This window comes from Microcebus murinus, chromosome 20 (genome assembly GCF_040939455.1).
Source record: "Microcebus murinus isolate Inina chromosome 20, M.murinus_Inina_mat1.0, whole genome shotgun sequence".
NCBI lineage: Eukaryota > Metazoa > Chordata > Mammalia > Primates > Cheirogaleidae > Microcebus > Microcebus murinus.
In genome coordinates, this window is record NC_134123.1 from 36,745,465 (window position 1) to 36,765,155 (window position 19,691).

At 47.8% G+C, this 19,691-nt stretch overlaps 1 protein-coding gene across 1 annotated transcript in view; it reads left to right on the forward strand.

Moving 5' to 3' along the window:
* Nucleotides 1-19,691, forward strand: part of TMCC1 (transmembrane and coiled-coil domain family 1) — a 46,810-nt gene that overhangs the window by 17,758 nt on the left and 9,361 nt on the right. The window contains exon 4 of the mRNA XM_075995922.1: nucleotides 18,444-19,687. Coding sequence (XP_075852037.1) covers nucleotides 18,444-19,687 — 1,244 coding nt within the window. The remainder of the gene's footprint in view (nucleotides 1-18,443; nucleotides 19,688-19,691) is intronic.

Genomic DNA, 19,691 nt, shown 5'->3' on the forward strand with positions numbered 1-19,691 from the left:
CAAGATGAGTTAGCAATTATCAGCAAGATGAGTTCATTAGCAATACTAGTTAGCAATTAGCAAGATGAATTCACCAGCCAGATTAATTCGCAGCTATTAGCAAGGTTAATTCATCAGCCAGATTTTAATTCGCAATCAGCAAGATTCACGCATTAGCACGATTAATTAGCGGCTAATCGTGGCAGCTCGTGGACCAAGGGGGGGGAGCGCCTTCTAGGGTCTGTAGGGCCCGTTGTTTCCTACGAATGTCACCGTCAGGCCCGGGAGAAGGACCTGCGGGAAAGTGTCACCGTGAAGGGACGGCGTTGACAAACTCGCACGCTTCATTTTCAATTATTATTATTTATTTTCTTTACTTTTTTGTTTTTTGTTTTTGTTTTGTTTTTGCCTTTTTAACTGCTAGACCTACTGGCAAGAAAGTTTTTGTTTTTTTTTTCTTTGAGACAAGAGTCACCCTCTGTCGCTGAGGCTAAGAGCGCCGTGGCGTCAGCCTCGCTCACAGCAGCCTCCGACTCCCGGCCTCCAGCGAGCCTCCCGCCTCAGCCTCCCTCCCGAGTAGCTGGGACCATGCAGGCACGCGCCTCCACGCCCGGCTCGTTTTTTCTATATATTTTTTTTACTTGTCCAGCTCATTTCTTTCTACTTTTCTTTTTCTTTTTTTTAGTAGAGACGGGGTCTCGCTCTTGCTCAGGCCGGCCTCAACCTCCCGACCTCCAGCGATCCTCCCGCCTCGGCCTCCCTCCCAGAGTGCCGGGATGACAGGCGTGAGCCTCCGCGCCTGGCCTCCCCTTTCCTTTGTGTGTGTATATATATATATACGTGTAGGCTGGCTTTGGGGAGGTGACAGCAATCACCTCTGGGCAGAGGACGTGAGGGACGTGGGCCAGGGGTGGGAGGGGACATTATTTTTTACAAGGTACAGGAACTCGTTAAGGTCAGAACCGCAAAAGTAAATTCGGAGGCTCGTTATTCCTCAGTGCAAAACCACGACTCCCGGTTTGCTTAAAGTCTCATGGCTGAAAGGGGACACCCTGTCGCCTTAAAATGATCTCAGCCTGTCGTTGGTCCTGGCCCTCTGGGAGGCCAAGGTGGAGGGTGGCTTGAGGCCAGGAGGTGGTTCAAGTTCAAGGCTGCAGGGAGCTATGGTGACACCTTTGAGTCTAGCTGGGGTCAAAGAAAAGGAAAAAAAAAAAAAAGAAAAAGAAAAAAAAAAGATCATCTCACTTTTTTTTTCTGAGAAAAAAAAAAAAAAAACTCACAGCAGCCTCCAGTTCCTGGCCTCAAGCGATCCTCCGGCCTCAGCCTCCCTTTCCCCAACTGAGAGAGTAGCTGGGACTTACCCCGCGCCCGGCTCGTTTTTTTTTTTTCTTACGTGGTTTTTTTTTAGCCGTCCGGTTCATTGATCTGTTTGTGTTTTCAGGAGAGACGGAGGGGGGGGTTCTCGCTCTTGCTCGGGCCTGGCCTCCGACTCTCCTGGCCTCTACCAGGCGGCCGGCTGATCCTCCCTCCTCGGCCTCCCAAATATAGACAGACGGGTTCTCGCTCTTGCTCGGGCCTGGCCTCCGACTCTCCTGGCCTCTACCAGGCGGCCGATCCTCCCTCCTCGGCCTCCCAAATATAGACAGGCGGGTTCTCGCTCTTGCTCAGGCTGGCCTCCGACTCTCCTGGCCTCTACCAGGCGGCCGATCCTCCCTCCTCGGCCTCCCAAATATAGACAGGCGCCCAGGCCCGGCCCGGCCCCCCTGGTTTCCTTGGCACTCCAAGTATTCGGGGCGGGTCATTGCCCAGCGGGCCTGAAGGTGACCCCATGCCACAGTAGAGGGATGTCTTGCTTGGGAGTGAATGTGACGTTCTAGAACAGAGTTCTGTGCAGCTGCCAGCCCGGCCCTGCCCGGCCCGGCCTCATGTTACAGCCAAACTGCTTTGTCAGGGCGGCCCTCAGCCTCCCGGCCCGGAGGCCAGTCCCCGCCGACCTCATCCCTGGGGACGACTTGTGTCCCGACCCGGGAGAAAGGCCTGGGGCCCCTGATCTGGAACATTCCTCCTCCTCCTCCTCCTCCTCCTCTTCCTCCCTCACAAGCATGGAGCCCTCACTCTCCTCGGAAGAAACCGTATGTTGCCTCTGTGTGTGTATTTCATCTTTTTTTTCTCTCTCTCTAAGAAAAGGGAAAAAAAAAAAAAAACAAAACCAAAATCCTGTCCCTGCGTTTTAGGGTTTGTACAGCTTTAAGTGGGGAGGGGCGGGGCTTCGGTTGAAATAGGGGAGCTGGACCCCCCCACCCCACCCCAGAGTTGCCCAAAGTGTGCAAAGTGTCGGCAATGCATCCCAGCGCGGGGGAGCGTTTGCTGTTCTAGTTAGGTTTTTTTTTTGTTTTTTTTTTTTAGTTTTTTAATTCATGCTTTTTTTTTTTTTTTTTTTTTTTTTGCTCTTTCACTTTTGTTTCTTTTTCTTGTAACTTTTGGCACTGAGGAATGAATTTTTTTTTAATTATTATTATTATTTTTGTTTGCTGTCTTAGGAGCGACTCTGTGCAAAAGTGAGGTTGCAATCCTAGGGGCTGGAACTAATGGCTTTTATTATTATTATTATTATTTTTATTTTATTTGCTGTCTTAGGAGCGACTCTGTGCAAAAGTGAGGTTGCAATCCTAGGGGCTGGAACTAATGGCTTTTATTATTATTATTATTATTATTTTTATTTTATTTGCTGTCTTAGGAGCGACTCTGTGCAAAAGTGAGGTTGCAATCCTAGGGGCTGGAACTAATGACTTTTATTATTATTATTATTTTATTTGCTGTCTTAGGAGTGACTCTGTGCAAAAGTGAGGTTGCAATCCTAGGGACTGGAACTAATGGCTTTTATTATTATGATTATTATTATTTTTATTTGCTGTCTTAGGAGCGACTCTGTGCAAAAGTGAGGTTGCAATCCTAGGGACTGGAACTAATGACTTTTATTATTATTATTTTTTTTATTTTATTTGCTGTCTTAGGAGTGACTCTGTGCAAAAGTGAGGTTGCAATCCTAGGGGCTGGAACTAATGGCTTTTATTATTATTATTATTATTTTTTTTTTTTATTTGCTGTCTTAGGAGCGACTGCAAAAGTGAGGTTGCAATCCTAGGGGCTGGAACTAATGGCTTTTATTATTATTATTATTATTTTATTTGCTATTTTAGGAGCGACTCTGTGCAAAAGTGAGGTTGCAGTCCTAGGGGCTGGAACTAATGGCTTTTATTATTATTATTATTATTATTTTATTTGCTGTCTTAGGAGTGACTGTGCAAAAGTGAGGTTGCAATCCTAGGGGCTGGAACTAATGGCTTTTATTATTATTATTATTATTTTATTTGCTATTTTAGGAGCGACTGTGCAAAAGTGAGGTTGCAATCCTAGGGGCTGGAACTTTGCAATTTTGCAGCAATTGATCTCTGCCCAGGTGTGGCATTTGCTATTTTATTTGTTTATTTATTATTTACTTTTTCATTTATACTTTTTGGGTTTTTTTTTTTTTTCTCTTTTATTTTTGTTCCTATTTCTTGTAACTGTTGACACTGAGGAACTATTATTATTATTTTTTTATTTCATTTGCTATTTTAGGAGCGACTCTGTACAAAAGCAAGGTTGCAATGGAACTTTGCAGTTTTGCAGCAATTGATCTCAGCCCAGAGGAGCATTTACTATTTTATTTTATTTTTTATTTTTTCATATTTTAATTTATAAAATTTTTGTTTTGTTTTGTTTTTTTGCTCTTTCATTTTTGTTTCTTTTTCTTGGAACTGTTGACACTGAGAAATTGTTATTATTATTTTTATTTCATTTGTCATTTTAGGAGTGACTCTGCAAAAGTGAGGTTGCAATCCTTGAGACTGGAACTTTGCAATTTTGTAGCAATTGATCTCAGTGGGGGGAAGGGGTTCATTTGCTATTTTTTTTATTTATTTTTTTATTTACTTTTAAATTTATACTGGGTTTTCTTTTTTTTTTTTTGCTCTTTCATTTTTGTTTCTTTTTCTTGTAACTGTTGACACTGAGAAATGATTTATTTTTATTTTTATTTTATTTCATTTGCTATCTTAGGAGCCACTCTGTGCAAAGTGAGGTTGCAATCCTAGGGGCTGCAACTTTGCAATTTTTTAGCAATTGATCTGGGGATGGCGCATTGGCTATTTTATTTATTTTTTCATTTGCTTTTAAATTTATACTGGGTTGTTTTTTTTCTTTTTGCTCTTTTATTTTTGTTTCTTTTTCTTGTAACTGTTGACACTGAGATGATTTATTTTTATTTTATTTCATTTGCTATCTTGTGAGGTTGCAATCCTAGGGACTGGAACTTTGCAATTTTTTAGCAATTGATCTGGGGATGGCGCATTGGCTTTTTATTTATTTTTTCATTTGCTTTTAAATTTATACTGGGTTTTTTTTTTTTTTTTTTGCTCTTTTATTTTTGTTTCTTTTTCTTGTAACTGCTGACACTGAGAAATGATTTATTTTTATTTTATTTCATTTGCTATCTTAGCAGCCACTCTGTGCAAAGTGAGGTTGCAATCCTAGGGACTGCAACTTTGCAATTTTTTAGCAATTGATCTGGGGATGGCGCATTGGCTATTTTATTTATTTTTTCATTTGCTTTTAAATTTATACTGGGTTGTTTTTTGCTCTTTTATTTTTGTTTCTTTTTCTTGTAACTGTTGACACTGAGAAATTATTTTTTTTTATTTTTATTTTATTTCAAGATTTGCTATCTTGTGAGGTTGCAATCCTAGGGACTGCAACTTTGCAATTTTTTTAGCAATTGATCTGGGGATGGCGCATTGGCTTTTTATTTATTTTTTCATTTGCTTTTAAATTTATACTGGGTTGTTGTTTTTTTTTTTTTTTTTTTTTGCTCTTTTATTTTTGTTTCTTTTTCTTGTAACTGTTGACACTGAGAAATGATTTATTTTTATTTTTATTTTATTTCATTTGCTACCTTGTGAGGTTGCAATCCTAGGGGCTGCAACTTGGCAATTTCCCGGGGCATTTGCTTAAATTTTAGGGCTTAAGACGGCTCTGTGCAGAAGTGAGGTTGCAATCCCAGAGATTGCAACTTTGCAATTTTTCAGCCACAGATCTCAGCCCACGGGGATTGCATTTGCTATTTTAGGAGTGGCAACTGACTTTGTGCAAAGTGACAGGCACAGTTGGGGGGCCCCTTGCGAGCTTCCGAGCTTCCCGGTTGTTGGTTTCTACCTGTAGCTGTTTGGGGGGGCAGAACGCAAAGTGGGTTTTGTGGCCCTGTGATGAGCATGCTCAGATCGTCACACCTGCTCTTTGTCGTTGGAAGATATTCGTTAAAAGATAATAAAAAAATACAATTATGCCGGGGCGCGGCGGCGGCCCACAGTTGTCACCCCGGCGCTCTGGGAGGCCGAGACGGGAGGCTCGCTGGAGGTCGGGAGTTGGAGGCCGGCCTGAGCAAGAGCGAGACCACCCCCCCCATCTCTACTAAAAAAATATAGAAAGAAATTAATTGGCCAATTAAAAATATACAGAAAAAAAAATGAGCAGGGCGTGTTGGCGCGTGTTTGCCCAGTTGTGACTTTTGTCGTGTCCTGTCCTTTTGTCTGACAAAAGATGTTGTCGTCACGTGTCTGGATCAAGCCAACGTCAGCACCGCTATGAATGGCATGTTTTTCTTTTTTATTAATTTTAAAATTAAAAAAAAAATCGTTACTTTTCATTTTATTTTTTTTTTCTCATTAAGATATTCACCCAGCTACTTGGGAGGAGGCTGAGGCAGGAGGATCGCTGGAGCTTAGAGGTTCGAGACCAGCCTGAACAAGAGACTCCGTCTCTACTAAAAAAAAATAAAAAAATAAAATAAAATAGAAATGACCTGGGCAAGTCGAAATATATATAGAGAAAAAGTTAGCCGGGCGCAGTGGCGTGTGTCTATAAGTCCCAGCTACTCGGGAGGGAGGCCGAGGCAGGAGGATCATTTGAGGTCAGGAGGTCGAGGCCAGCCTGAGCAAGAGCGAGACCCCGTCTCTATCAAAAACAGAAAGAAATGAGCCGGACAACTAAAAATATATAGAAAAGAAAATGAGCCGGGCGTGGTGGCGCACGCCTGTAGTCCTAGCCACTCGGGAGGGAGGCCGAGGCGGGAGGATCGCTTGAGGTCAGGAGGTTGAGGCCGGCCTGAGCAAGAGTGAGACCCCGTCTCTACTAAAAAAATAGAAAGAAATGAGCTGGACAACTAAAAATATATAGAAAAAATGAGCCGGGCGTGGTGGCGCATGCCTGGAGTCCCAGCTACTCGGGAGGGAGGCCGAGGAGGGAGGATCGCTTGAGGTCAGGAGGTCGAGGCCGGCCTGAGCAAGAGCGAGACCCCGTCTCTACTACAAAAAAATAGAAAATAGTGGAAAAGTAAAAACATATATAGAAAAAACGAGCCGGGCGCGGTGGCGCATGCCTGGAGTCCCAGCTACTCGGGAGGGAGGCTGAGGAGGGAGGCTCACTCGAGGTCAGGAGTTGGAGGCCAGCCTGAGCAAGAGCGAGACCCTGGTCTCTATTTAAAAAAAAAAAAAAAATAGAAAGAAAGTAGCTGGACAACTAAAAATCTATAGAGAAAAAATTAGCTGGTTTCGGAGGCTCACGCCTGTCATCCCGGCACTCTGGGAGGCCGAGGCGGGAGGCTCGCTGGAGGTCACGAGTTCGAGGCCAGCCTGAGCAAGAGCGAGACCCCGTCTCTACTATAAATAGAAAGAAATTTATTGGACAAGTAAAAACATAGAAAAAAAATGAGCCGGGCGTGGTGGCGCATGCCTGGAGTCCCAGCTACTTGGGAGGGAGGCCGAGGCAGGAGGCTTGCTCAAGGTCGGGAGTTCGAAACCAGCCCAAGCAAGAGCGAGGCCTCTTCTCTAACAAAAATAGAAAAAATTAATTAAAAATGAAAACTAACTAAATAACAATTAGAAAATAATAGTAATGAAAAAATGCAATGTGTTTCTGTCTTCTGGAGGCTGGGAGGCTCCCAGCCTCATCTCATTTAAAAGTGGAGGACAAATGTGAATGCGGAAGGGAGGAATGAATGTCCCGCCGCTTTCAATCCCAGCAGTTGGATGTTTCTGTTTGTTTGTTTTTTTGTCTTTTAATAAAAGAGGCTCAAACATGGAGGCAGATCGAGAGGGGGAGAGGGAGGGAGGCAGATCCTGCCTGCAGCCTCCACTCTGGGAGGCCAGATGGATTAATCATTTGCGTTCGCAAGCTGCTGCGAATTGCACAAAATCTCACACACTCACACGGGGGCGCTCGTTTGGCCGAAGCCGTTTGTTTCTATTCAGCGCCAGTTCCTCCTAGGTGTGCGTTTTTTGGTTTTTTTTTTTTTGCAGTAAAGGCTCTAAATAAGGCCTGCTGCAGCGATCGTGATCCTGGTGGAAGTGGACTTCCGCAGGGGGGCTGGTTATTTTGGGCGTTGTTTGGTGTTTTTTTTTTTTTTGTCTTTTAATAAAAGAGGCTCAAACATGGAGACAGAGGGAGGGAGGCAGATCCTGCCTGCAGCCTCCACTCTGGGAGGCCGGATTAATCATTTGCGTTTGCAAGCTGCTTCGAATTGCACAAAATCTCACAAACTCACACGGGGGCGCTCGTTTGGCCGAAGCCGTTTGTTTCTATTCAGCGCCCATTCCTCCTAGGCGTGCGTGCGTTTATTTTTTGTTGTTGTTGTTGTTTTTGCAGTAAAGGCTCTAAATAAGGCCTGCTGCAGCGATCGTGATCCTGGTAGAAGTGGGCTTCCGCCAGGGTCTGGTTATTGGGGGCTTGTTGGGACGTCGTTTGCTTTTTGTGTCTTTTAATAAAAGAGGCTCAAACATGGAGACAGAGAGAGAGGGAGAGGGAGAGGGAGGGAGGCAGATCCTGCCCGCAGCCTCCACTCTGGGAGGCCGGACGGGATTAATCATTTGCGTTCGCAAAAGCTGCTGCAGATCGCACGCACAAACACACGGGGGCGCTCGTTTGGCGGAAGCCCGTTTGTTTCTATTCAGCGCCGTTTGTTGTTTGCATTCGGCACCGATTCCTCCCGGGGCGTGCGTTGGTTTTTTGTGTGTGTGTGTGTTTTTTTTTTTTTTTTTTTTTTTTTTTGCAGTAAAGGCTCTAAATAAGGCCTGCTGCAGGGAGAGAGATCGTCAGCAGGGCGGAGCGCAGCGGGGTGGCGGGGGAGGGGGTGGGCACCGGCCTTGCCCCGCCTGCTTTGCAGCTCTGCAGAAGTCCCTTCTCTGCAGCGTTGGCGCAGGGGTGCAGGGGTGGGGGGGACGGGCACTGCAGGGTGGCTTCTGTCCCCTGCTGGGCAGCCCTGTCGTCACTGTGGGAATGGCACCGACACAGCCATGCCACCGGCCGCCCTGCAGCCGGGGAGGAGGCCGGGCAGGGAGGAGGCAGGGGAGAGGCTGGGGGCCCTGCCAGCCGGGCCCAGGGAAGGGGGGACAGGCCGGGTGACGTTGGGGACAGCAGCAGCTGCAGCAGCAGGGCCTGAGACCAAGGCCAGGGTGGCCTGGGTGACACCCCCGGACCCGTGAGTAGCCAGTCCCTGTGCCTGTGACCTCCCTCCCTCCCTGTCCTCCTGCCTGCTTTTTTTTTTTTTTCCTCAAATCAGCTCAATGGCATTGCAATGGCTAAAAGCAATTTTTAGAAAATTTTTCTTGTGAGTTGTTTTATTTTATTTATTTATTTATTTTTGCTTGTTTGGGTTTTCTTTCTTTCTTTTTGCTTTTTTTTTTTCCCCCTGAAATCAGCCCCCGTAGCATTGCAGTAGCTAAAGCAATGTTTGTTTGTTTTTGATTCTTGTGAGTTCTTTTATTTTTTTTTGTTTGGTTGCTTTCCTTTCTTTCTTTTTTTTTTTTCTGAAATCAAGCCCCGTGGAATTGCAAATAGCTAAAAAGCATTCCAAAAAAAAAATTTTTTTTTTAAATTTTTTTATGATTCTCGTGAGTTTTTTTTTTTGTCTGTTCCTTTCCTTTCTCTCTTTTTGCCTTTTTTTTTTTTTTCCCCCTGAAATCAGCCCGGTAGCATTGCAGTATCTAAAGCAATTTTTTTTTTGTTTTGTTTGTTTGTTTTCAGTTCTTGTGAGTTCTTTTATTTTTTTGTTTGTTGCTTTCCTTTCTTTTTGTTTTTTTTTTTTCTGAAATCAGCCCCGTGGAATTGCAAATAGCTAAAAAGCATTCCAAAAAAAAAAAATTTTTTTTTTATTTTTTTATGATTCTCGTGAGTTTTTTTTGTCTGTTCCTTTTCTTTCTTTCTGTTTGCTTTTTTTTTTTCCTGAAATCAGCCCCGTAGAAATTGCAATGGCTAAAAGCAATTTTTAAAAATTTTCTTGTGAGTTCTTGTATTATTTATTTATTTATTCATTTATTTTTTTGCTTGTTGGTTTTCTTTCTTTTGCTTTTCTGAAATCAGCTCGGTGGAATTGCAGCAGCTAAAGCATTTTTTTTTTTTTTTTAATTCTCGTGACTTCTTTTTTGTTGTTGTTTGTTGGTTTCCTTTCTTTTGCTTTTCTGAAATCAGCCCTGTAGAATTGCAATAAGTTAAAAAAAATTTTTTAAAACAAATTTAAAAATTAAAAAAAAATTTTTTTTTTAATTCTTGTGAGTTCTTTTATTTTTTGTTTGTTCATTTTTTTTTGCTTTTCTGAAATCAGTCCTGTAGAATTGCAGTTGCTAAAAGCATTTAAAAATTTATTTTATTTTATTTTTTTCTTGTGACTTCATTTTTTGTTTGTTCATTTTTTTTTTTTGCTTTTCTAAAATCAGCCTAGTAGAATTGCAACAGTTAAATAAAGCATTTTTTTTTATTCGTGTGAGTTATTTTTTCTGTTTGTTGGTTTCCTTTCTTTCTTTTGCTTTTCTAAAATCAGCTCCATTGAATTGCAATAGCTAAAGCATTTAAAATTTTTATTTTATTTTATTCTTGTGATTTCTTTTATTCTTTTGTTTGCTTGTTTCCTTTCTTTTGCTTTTTTTTTTTTTTTTTTTTTGCTTTTCTAAAATCAGCTCCGTAAAATTGCAATAGCTAAAGCATTCAAAAAAAATACTTTTTCTTCCAGACAAGCAGAATGTAGCTAAAGCAAGTTTGCAGGACCATGCATGGGCAAGGGGCACCAGAAAGCAAAAACAAAAACAAAACAAAAAAAAACACATGATCTCTGCTCATTGCATTGTGACCTTCAGCCCTGCAGTCACCTTGGTTCCCTCTCTGATGTCCCCGAGCAGGGGGGAGCCGGGAATCTGCAGGGCAGGGAATGAGGCTGCTGAGCATCAGTTAGAAAGAACTCCCTGCCTTTATTTGCACAGTCATGGTCATGGTCATGGTCGCCCTTTATTTTGTTTTTGTTTTTGTTTCTTTTTCTTGCATTGCTTAAGTCCCGAGCTCTTTTTTATTTTAGCATATTATGGGGGGTACAAGTGTTAAGGTTACTTATATTGCCCCTTCCCTCCCTCCCTCCCTAGCTCGAGCTCTTGTTTGCAGATTTGTCTCTGGGATGCTGGGAAGGTGACAGTCTGGGGTCCTGTGAGTCCCTCCCCGATATGTCCCCGAGCAGGGAATGAGGCTGCTGAGCATCAGTTAGAAAGAAATCCCTGCCTTTATTTGCACGGTCATGGTCATCCTTTTTTTAATTTAATTTAATTTTTTCTTGCATTGCTTAAGTCCCGAGCTCTTGTTTGCAGAGTTGTTCCCGAGCTGCTGGGAAGGTGACAGTCTGGGGTCCTGTGAGTCCCTCCCCGATATGTCCCCGAGCAGGGGGGAGCCGGGAATCTGCAGAGCAGGGAATGAGGCTGCTGAGCATCAGTTAGAAAGAACTCCCTGCCTTTATTTGCACGGTCATGGTCATGGTTATGGTCATCCTTTTTTTGTTTTTGTTTCTTTTTCTTGCATTGCTTAAGTCCCGAGCTCTTTTTTATTTTTTTATTTTATTTTTTTTATTTTAGCTTATTATGGGGGTGCAAGTGTTAAGGTTACTTATATTGCCCGTGCCCCCCCCTCCCTGGCCCGAGCTCTTGTTTACAGAGTTGTTCCTGGGGCTGCTGGGAAGGTGACAGTCTGGGGTCGTGTGAGTCCCTCCCCGATATGTCCCCGAGCAGGGGGGAGCCGGGAATCTGCAGGGCAGAGAATGAGGCTGCTGAGCATCAGTTAGAAAGAACTCCCTGCCTTTATTTGCACGGTCATGGTCGTCCTTTTTTTGTTTGTGTTTTTGCTTTTTTTTCTTGCATTGCTTAAGTCCCGAGCTCTTGTTTGCAGAGTTTTCCCCGGGCTGCTGGGAAGGTGACAGTCTGGGGTCCTGTGAGTCCCTCCTCGATATGTCCCCGAGAACGGGGGAGCCGGGAATCTGCAGGGCAGAGAATGAAGATGCTGGACATCAGTTAGAAAGAACTCCCTGCCTTTATTTGCACGGTCATGGTCATGGTTGTCCTTTTTTTTGTTTTTGTCGTTTCTTTTTCTTGCATTGCTTAAGTCCCGAGCTCTTTTTTTAAATTTATTTTTTATTTATTTATTTTAGCGTATTATCGGGGTGCAAGTGTTAAGGTTACTTATATTGCCCGTGCACCTCCTCCTCCCTGGCCCGAGCTCTTGTTTGCAGAGTTGTTCCGGGGCTGCTGGGAAGGTGACAGTCTGGGGTCGTGTGAGTCCCTCCCTGGTATGTCCCCGAGCAGGGGGGAGCCGGGAATCTGCAGGGCAGGGAATGAGGCTGCTGAGCATCAGTTAGAAAGAACTCCCTGCCTTTATTTGCACAGTCATGGTCATGGTCATGGTTGTTCTGTTTTTGTTTTTGTTTTTGTTTCTTTTTCTTGCATTGCTTAAGTCCCGAGCTCTTTTTTATTTTTTTATTTTATTTATTTTTTATTTTAGCGTATTATGGGGATGCAAGTGTTAAGGTTACTTATATTGCCCGTGCCCCCCCCTCCCTCCCTGGCCCGAGCTCTTGTTTGCAGAGTTTTCCCCGGGCTGCTGGGAAGGTGACGGTCTGGGGTCCTGTGAGTCCCTCCCCGGTATGTCCCCGAGCAGGGGGGAGCCGGGAATCTGCAGAGCAGAGAATGAGGCTGCTGAGCATCAGTTAGAAAGAACTCCCTGCCTTTATTTGCACAGTCATGGTCATGGTCATGGTCGCCCTTTTTTTTGTTTTTGTTTTTGTTTCTTTTTCTTGCATTGCTCAAGTCCCAAGCTCTTTTTTATTTTTTTATTTTAGCATATTATGGGGGGTGCAAGTGTTAAGGTTACTTATATTGCCCCTGCCCCCCCTTCCTCCCTAGCCCGAGCTCTTGTTTGCAGCTTTGTCTCTGGGATGCTGGGAAGGTGACGGTCTGGGGTCCTGTGAGTCCCTCCCCGATATGTCCCCGAGCAGGGGGGAGCCGGGAATCTGCAGAGCAGAGAATGAGGCTGCTGAGCATCAGTTAGAAAGAACTCCCTGCCTTTATTTGCACGGTCATGGTCGTCCTTTTTTTAATTTAATTTTATTTTTTCTTGCATTGCTTAAGTCCTGAGCTCTTGTTTGCAGAGTTGTTCCCGGGCTGCTGGGAAGGTGACAGTCTGGGGTCGTGTGAGTCCCTCCCCGGTATGTCCCCGAGCAGGGGGGAGCCGGGAATCTGCAGGGCAAAGAATGAGGCTGCTGAGCATCAGTTAGAAAGAACTCCCTGCCTTCATTTGCACGGTCATGGTCATGGTCGTCCTTTTTTTGTTTGTGTTTTTGCTTTTTTTTCTTGCATTGCTTAAGTCCTGAGCTCTTGTTTGCAGAGTTTTCCCCGGACTGCTGGGAAGGTGACAGTCTGGGGTCCTGTGAGTCCCTCCTCGATATGTCCCCGAGCAGGGGGGAGCCGGGGGGAGGGGGGGGGAGCCGGGAATCTGCAGGGCAGGGAATGAGGCTGCTGAGCATCAGTTAGAAAGAACTCCCTGCCTTTATTTGCACAGTCATGGTCATGGTCATGGTTGTCCTGTTTTTGTTTTTGTTTCTTTTTCTTGCATTGCTTAAGTCCCGAGCTCTTTTTTATTTTTTTATTATATTTATTTTTTATTTTAGCGTATTATGGGGATGCAAGTGTTAAGGTTACTTATATTGCCCGTGCCCCCCCCTCCCTCCCTGGCCCGAGCTCTTGTTTGCAGAGTTTTCCCCGGGCTGCTGGGAAGGTGACGGTCTGGGGTCCTGTGAGTCCCTCCCCGGTATGTCCCCGAGCAGGGGGGAGCCGGGAATCTGCAGAGCAGGGAATGAGGCTGCTGAGCATCAGTTAGAAAGAACTCCCTGCCTTTATCTGCACAGTCATGGTCATGGTCATGGTCGCCCTTTTTTTTGTTTTTGTTTCTTTTTCTTGCATTGCTTAAGTCCCGAGCTCTTTTTTATTTTTTTATTTTAGCATATTATGGGGGGTACAAGTGTTAAGGTTACTTATATTGCCCGTGCCCCCCCTCCCTCCCTAGCCCGAGCTCTTGTTTGCAGATTTGTCTCTGGGATGCTGGGAAGGTGACGGTCTGGGGTCGTGTGAGTCCCTCCCCGATATGTCCCCGAGCAGGGGGGAGCCAGGAATCTGCAGGGCAGAGAATGAGGCTGCTGAGCATCAGTTAGAAAGAACTCCCTGCCTTTATTTGCACGGTCATGGTCGTCCTTTTTTTGTTTGTGTTTTTGCTTTTTTTTCTTGCATTGCTTAAGTCCCGAGCTCTTGTTTGCAGAGTTTTCCCCGGGCTGCTGGGAAGGTGACAGTCTGGGGTCCTGTGAGTCCCTCCTCGATATGTCCCCGAGAAGGGGGGAGCCGGGAATCTGCAGGGCAGAGAATGAAGATGCTGGACATCAGTTAGAAAGAACTCCCTGCCTTTATTTGCACAGTCATGGTCATGGTCATGGTTGTCCTTTTTTTTGTTTTTGTCGTTTCTTTTTCTTGCATTGCTTAAGTCCCGAGCTCTTTTTTTAAATTTATTTTTTATTTTTATTTATTTATTTTAGCATATTATGGGGGTGCAAGTGTTAAGGTTACTTATATTGCCCGTGCCCCCCCCTCCCTGGCCAGAGCTCTTGTTTGCAGAGTTGTTCCGGGGCTGCTGGGAAGGTGACGGTCTGGGGTCCTGTGAGTCCCTCCCCGGTATGTCCCCGAGCAGGGGGGAGCCGGGAATCTGCAGGGCAGAGAATGAAGATGCTGAACATCAGTTAGAAAGAACTCCCTGCCTTTATTTGCACAGTCATGGTCGTCCTTTTTTTGTTTGTGTTTTTATTTTTATTTTTTTTTCTTGCATTGCTTAAGTCCGGAGCTCTTTTTTGCAGAATTGTCCCCGGGCTGCTGGGGAGGTGACAGTCTGGGGTCCTGAGCCTGCAAGGGGGGAGGCCAGAGGGAGGAGGAGGAGGAGGCTGCTCTTTTATCCCTGCGCCGTTGTTGGTTGTTGGTGGCCATTGGGCTCGGTCTCAAGTTCATTGTCATCGCTGTTCAATGTCAAGTGCTTGCAAAGCAGATGCCCTTATTTCTCTGCCTCTGCTGTGACCCCAATCGCTTTTTATGGTTTTTTTTTTTTTTTTTTGGTTTTTTTTTGGTGACTGGGAGTCTGAGATTTCCACAGCTGCGGGTTGGCGGCTGTTGGGCTCAAGTTCATTGTCAGCGCTGTTCAATGTCAAACTGCTAGCGGATAGCACATCCCTCCGCCTCCTCCGCTGTGACTCAGTCCGTTTTTATGGTTTTGTTGTTGTTGTGTTTTGGTGAGTAGGAGTCTGGGATTTCCATAGCTCTGTTGGTGGCTGCTGGGCTCAGTCCCAAGTTCATTGTCACCGCTGCTGTTCAGTGTCAAGTGCTTGCAGATGCCCTTGTTTCTCTGCCCCTGCTGTGACCCCAGTCTCTTTGTATGGGTTTTGTGGTTGTTTGTTGTGGTGGTTGTTTTTTGGTGACTAGGAGTCTGCAATTTGCATAGCTGTGAGTTGGTGGCTGTTGGGCTCAAGTTCATTGTCACCGCTGTTCAATGTCAAGTGCTTGAGGATAGCACATCTCTCTGCCTCTTCTGTGACCCCAATCTGTTTTTATGGTTTTTTTTTTTTTCTTCTTCTTCTTGTTGTTTTTTGGTGACTAGGAGTCTGCAATTTCCATAGCTGCACGTTTGCTGGCTGTTCGGCTCAAGTTCACTGTCACCGCTGTTCAATGTCAGCACATCTCTCTGCCTCTACTGCGACCCCAATCTCTTTTTATGGGTTTTGTTGTTGTTGTTGTTGTTGTTTTTTGGTGACTAGGAGTCTGCGATTTCCATAGCTGTGAGTTGGTGGCTGTTGGGCTCAAGTTCATTGTCATCACTGTTCAATGTCAAGTGCTTGCAAATGCCCTTGTTTCTCTGCCTCTACTGCGACCCCAATCTCTTTTTATGGGTTTTTTGTTGTTGTTGTTGTTGTTGTGTTTTGGTGACTAGGAGTCTGCGATTTGCACAGCTGTGAGTTGGTGGCTGTTGGGCTCAAGTTCATTGTCACCGCTGTTCAATGTCAAGTGCTTGCGGATAGCACATCTCTCTGTCTCTACTGCGACCCCAATCTCTTTTTATGGGTTTTTTGTTGTTGTTGTTGTTGTTGTGTTTTGGTGACTAGGAGTCTGCGATTTGCACAGCTGTGAGTTGGTGGCTGTTGGGCTCAAGTTCATTGTCACCGCTGTTCAACGTCAAGTGCTTGCGGATAGCACATCTCTCTGTCTCTACTGCGACCCCAATCTCTTTTTATGGGTTTTGTTGTTGTTGTTGTTGTTGTTGTTTTTTGGTGACTAGGAGTCTGCGATTTCCACAGCTGTGAGTTGGTGGCTGTTTGTCTCAGTCCCAAGTTCATTGTCATCACTGTTCAATGTCAAGTGCTTGCAAATGCCCTTGTTTCTCTGCCTCTGCTGTGACCCCAATCTCTTTTTATGGGTTGTTTGTTTTTTTGAGACAGAGTCTCGCTCTGTTGCCCAGGCTAGAGTGAGTGCCGTGGCGTCAGCCTCGCTCACAGCAGCCTCCACCTTCTGGGCTCAAGTGATCCTCCTGCCTCAGCCTCCCTCCCGAGTAGCTGGGACCACAGGCTCATTTTTTTTCTGTGTATTTTTAGTTGTCCAGCTCATTTCTTTCTATATTTTTTTGGTAGAGACGGGGTCTCGCTCTTGCTCAGGCTGGCCTCGACCTCCTGGCCTCGAGCGATCCTCCCACCTCGGCCTCCCAGAGTGCTGGGATGACAGGCGTGCACCAAAACACTAGGTAATTTTTTATATTTAATAGAGATGGGGGGTGGTGTCTCGGTCTTGCTCAGGCTGGCCTCCAACTCCTGACCTCGAGCAAGCCTCCCTCCTCAGCCTCCCAGATCGCTAGCTAGCATCGCAGGGTACCAGCCTCCTATTGAGCGCATGTCAATTTCCAGTGCATTTCACTCCAGGGAGGTGGGCTCCTTCTAATCCTTCCTGCTCTTGCTCAGGGTGGCCTCCAACTCTTGACTTCGAGCAATCCTCCCTCCTCAGCCTCCCAGATTGCTAGCTAGCATCGCAGGGTTTGAGCCTCCACACCGGCCTCCTATTGAGCGCATGTCAATTTCCAGTGCATTTCACTCCAGGGAGGTAGGCTCCTTCTAATCCTCCCTGCTCTTGCTCAGGCTGGCCTCCAACTCTTGACTTCGAGCTGTCCTCCCTCCTTGGCCTCCCAGATCGCTAGCTACCATAGCTAGCATCGGCAGCCGGCAGCTGTTGAGCCTCAGGGACGGGCCTCCTTAATGAGCGCCTTGTCAATTTCCAGCACATTTCACTCCTGATTGGCAGCTGGCAGTGGGTCAATTTCCAGGGCATTTCACTCTGTGTCGATTTCCAGCGCATTTCACTCTGTCAATTTCCAGCGCATTTCACTCTGTCAATTTCCAGCATTTTCACTCTGTCAATTTCCAGCGCATTTCACTCTGTCAATTTCCAGAGCATTTCACTCTATGTCCATTTCCAGCGCATTTGACTCTGTCAGTTTCCAGCGCATTTCACTCTGTGTCAATTTCCAGCGCATTTCACTCTGTCAATTTCCAGCGCATTTCACTCTGTGTCAATTTCCAGCGCATTTCACTCTGTGTCAATTTCTTGCCCATTTCACTCTGGATTGTCACTTTCTGCGTCAATTTCCAGTGCGTTTCACTGGGGATTGGTGCCCGGTTCCCTGGTGGGGCCTCCTTCTAATCCTCCTTCCTCTTTGCTTTCTCTCTGGCCCGGAAGATCGAGCGCTTGGAGGTGAGCAGCCTCACCCTGGCGGCCTCTACTGAGGTAGCCTCCAACTCCTCACCTTGAGCGATCCTCCCAGAGTGCTGGGATGAGAGGCGTGCCCCAAACACTAGCTAATTTTCTATTTTTAGTAGAGACAGGGTCTCGCTCTTGCTCAGGCTGGCCTCCAACTCCCGACCTCGAGCGATCCTCCTGCCTCGGCCTCCCAGATCGCTAGCTAGCATCATTAGCAGGTGCTCAGCCTCCGTACCAGGCCTCCTTGTTGAACGCACTGTCAGTTTCCAGCGCATTTCACTCCAGACTATAGCTTGCATGTCAATTTCCAGCTCCAGATTATCCCTCACACGTGTCAATTCCCAGCGCATTTCACTCCAGGTTGTCGCTCGCACGTCAATTTCCAGCGGGATTGTTGCTGGCGTGTCAATTCCCAGTGCATTTCACTTGGGATTGTCGCTAGCGCGTCAATTCCCAGCGCTTTTCACTCTAGACTGTCGCTCAAGCGTCAATTTCCAGCGGGATTGTCGCGCTCGGGTTCGTCGGTTTCCAGTGCATTTCACTCCGGATTCTCTCGCGCGTGTCAATTTCCAACGCATTTCATTCTGGATTGGTGCTTGCGGGTCAAGTCCCAGCGCATTTCACTCCGAATTGGTTCTCCTGCGTCAATTTCCAACGCATTTCATTCTGGATTGGTGCTCGCGGGTCAAGTCCCAGTGCATTTCACTCCAAATTGGTGCTCGCGAGTCAATTCCCAGTGCACTTCACTCCGAATTGGTGCTCGCGTGTCAATTTCCAACGCATTTCACTCCGAATTGGCGCTCCCGCGTCAATTCCCAGCGTATTTCGCTCTGGGTTGGCGCTCGGGCGTCAATTTCCAATGCATTTCATTCCGAATTGGCACTCCGTCGTCAATTTCCAACGCATTTCATTCCGGATTGGCGCTCGGGTGTCAAATTCCAACGCATCTCATTCCTGATTGTCACCGGTGGGCGTCAATTTCCAACGCATTTCACTCCGGAATCTCGCTCTCTCGCGTCAATTTCCAACGCATTTCATTCCGGATTGGCGCTCGTGCGTCAATTTCTAACGCATTTCATTCCGGATTGGCGCTCGTGCGTCAATTTCCAACGCATTTCATTCCTGATTGTCGTCGGCGGGCGTCAATTTCCAACGCATTTCGCTGCCGATTGGCAGCCGCTCGCTGGGCCCTAACGCTCCGTCCTCCTCACTCATTGCTTTCTCTCTCCCTTGCAGATCGAGCGCTTGGAGGTGAGCAGCTTCTCCCCTGCAGCAGCAGCAGCGGCAGCGGCGGCAGCCGCCTTCTCCTCGTCCTCCTCGTCCTCGTGCACCCCGGCCTCCGCCGCCGCCGGGGCCTCCGCCTCCTTCCCCGCGGAGGCCTCGGGCCTCGCCCCCGCCGCGCCGCCTCCCGAGGCGCTGGCGCACGTGCAGCAGAAGATCCTGCGGCTGACGGAGCAGCTGCGCGTGGCGCAGGCGGCGCGCGACGCGGACGTGGCCGAGTACCTGCGGCTGGCGGGCGGCGCGGAGCGGCAGCAGGCGGCGCGCGTCAAGCAGGCCTTCGAGAAGAAGAACCAGCGCTCGGCGCAGGGCATCGCGCGCCTGCAGCGCAAGCTCGAGCGCTGCCGCCGGCGCCTGCGCGAGGCCCAGGGCCACCAGCCTCCGCACCCGGCCTCCTCCCAGCCTCCGGGGCACCCTCCGGCCTCCTCCTCCTGCTGCTCCTCCTCCTCCTCCTCCTTGCAGCAGCCTCCTCAGCCTCTTCAGCCTCCTCAGCCTCTTCAGCCTCCGCAGCAGCAGCCTCCGCGCCAGCCCAAGCAGGTGCTGCGCGACGTGCAGCAGGGCCTGCGCGACGTGGGCGCGCGCGTGTCGGGCTTCAGCGAGGGCGTGGTGGGCAGCGTGCGCGGCGGCCTGTCCAGCTTCTCGCAGGCCACGCACTCGGCCGCGGGCGCCGTGGCCTCCAAGCCGCGCGAGATCGCGTCGCTGCTGCTGCGGGGCCGCGCGGGCAGCGCCGACAACCTGCCGGGCCTCAAGGACTCGCTGGAGGAGGCCCAGCTCGCGGGCGCGTCGCTGGAGGACGCAGGTGCAGGCGCAGGTGCAGGCGCAGGTGCAGGGAGAGGCCTCGGGGCGCCCCCTGCCGTCGCGGCGGGGACTGCAGCTGCAGCGGCGGCGGCGGGGACGGGGACGGCCTCCGCCCTGCACGCGTCCTCGTCCAGCCCCAAGTACGGCAGCGAGGAGGAGGACTGCTCGAGCGCCACGTCGGGCTCCGCGGGCGCCAACAGCACGTCCGGGGCGGTGCACGCGGCCGGGTCGAGGACGAGCGCCGCGCCCGACATGCACAACCCCGGCTGGGACGCGCTGGCGCCCGAGGTGCGCGAGATCCGGGAGGCGCAGGCGAGGCTGGACGAGGCGTTCGAGGCCCTCAAGGAGCAGTACCAGCGGGACTACGCGCTCGTGATGCAGACGCTGCAGGAGGAGCGCTACAGGTGA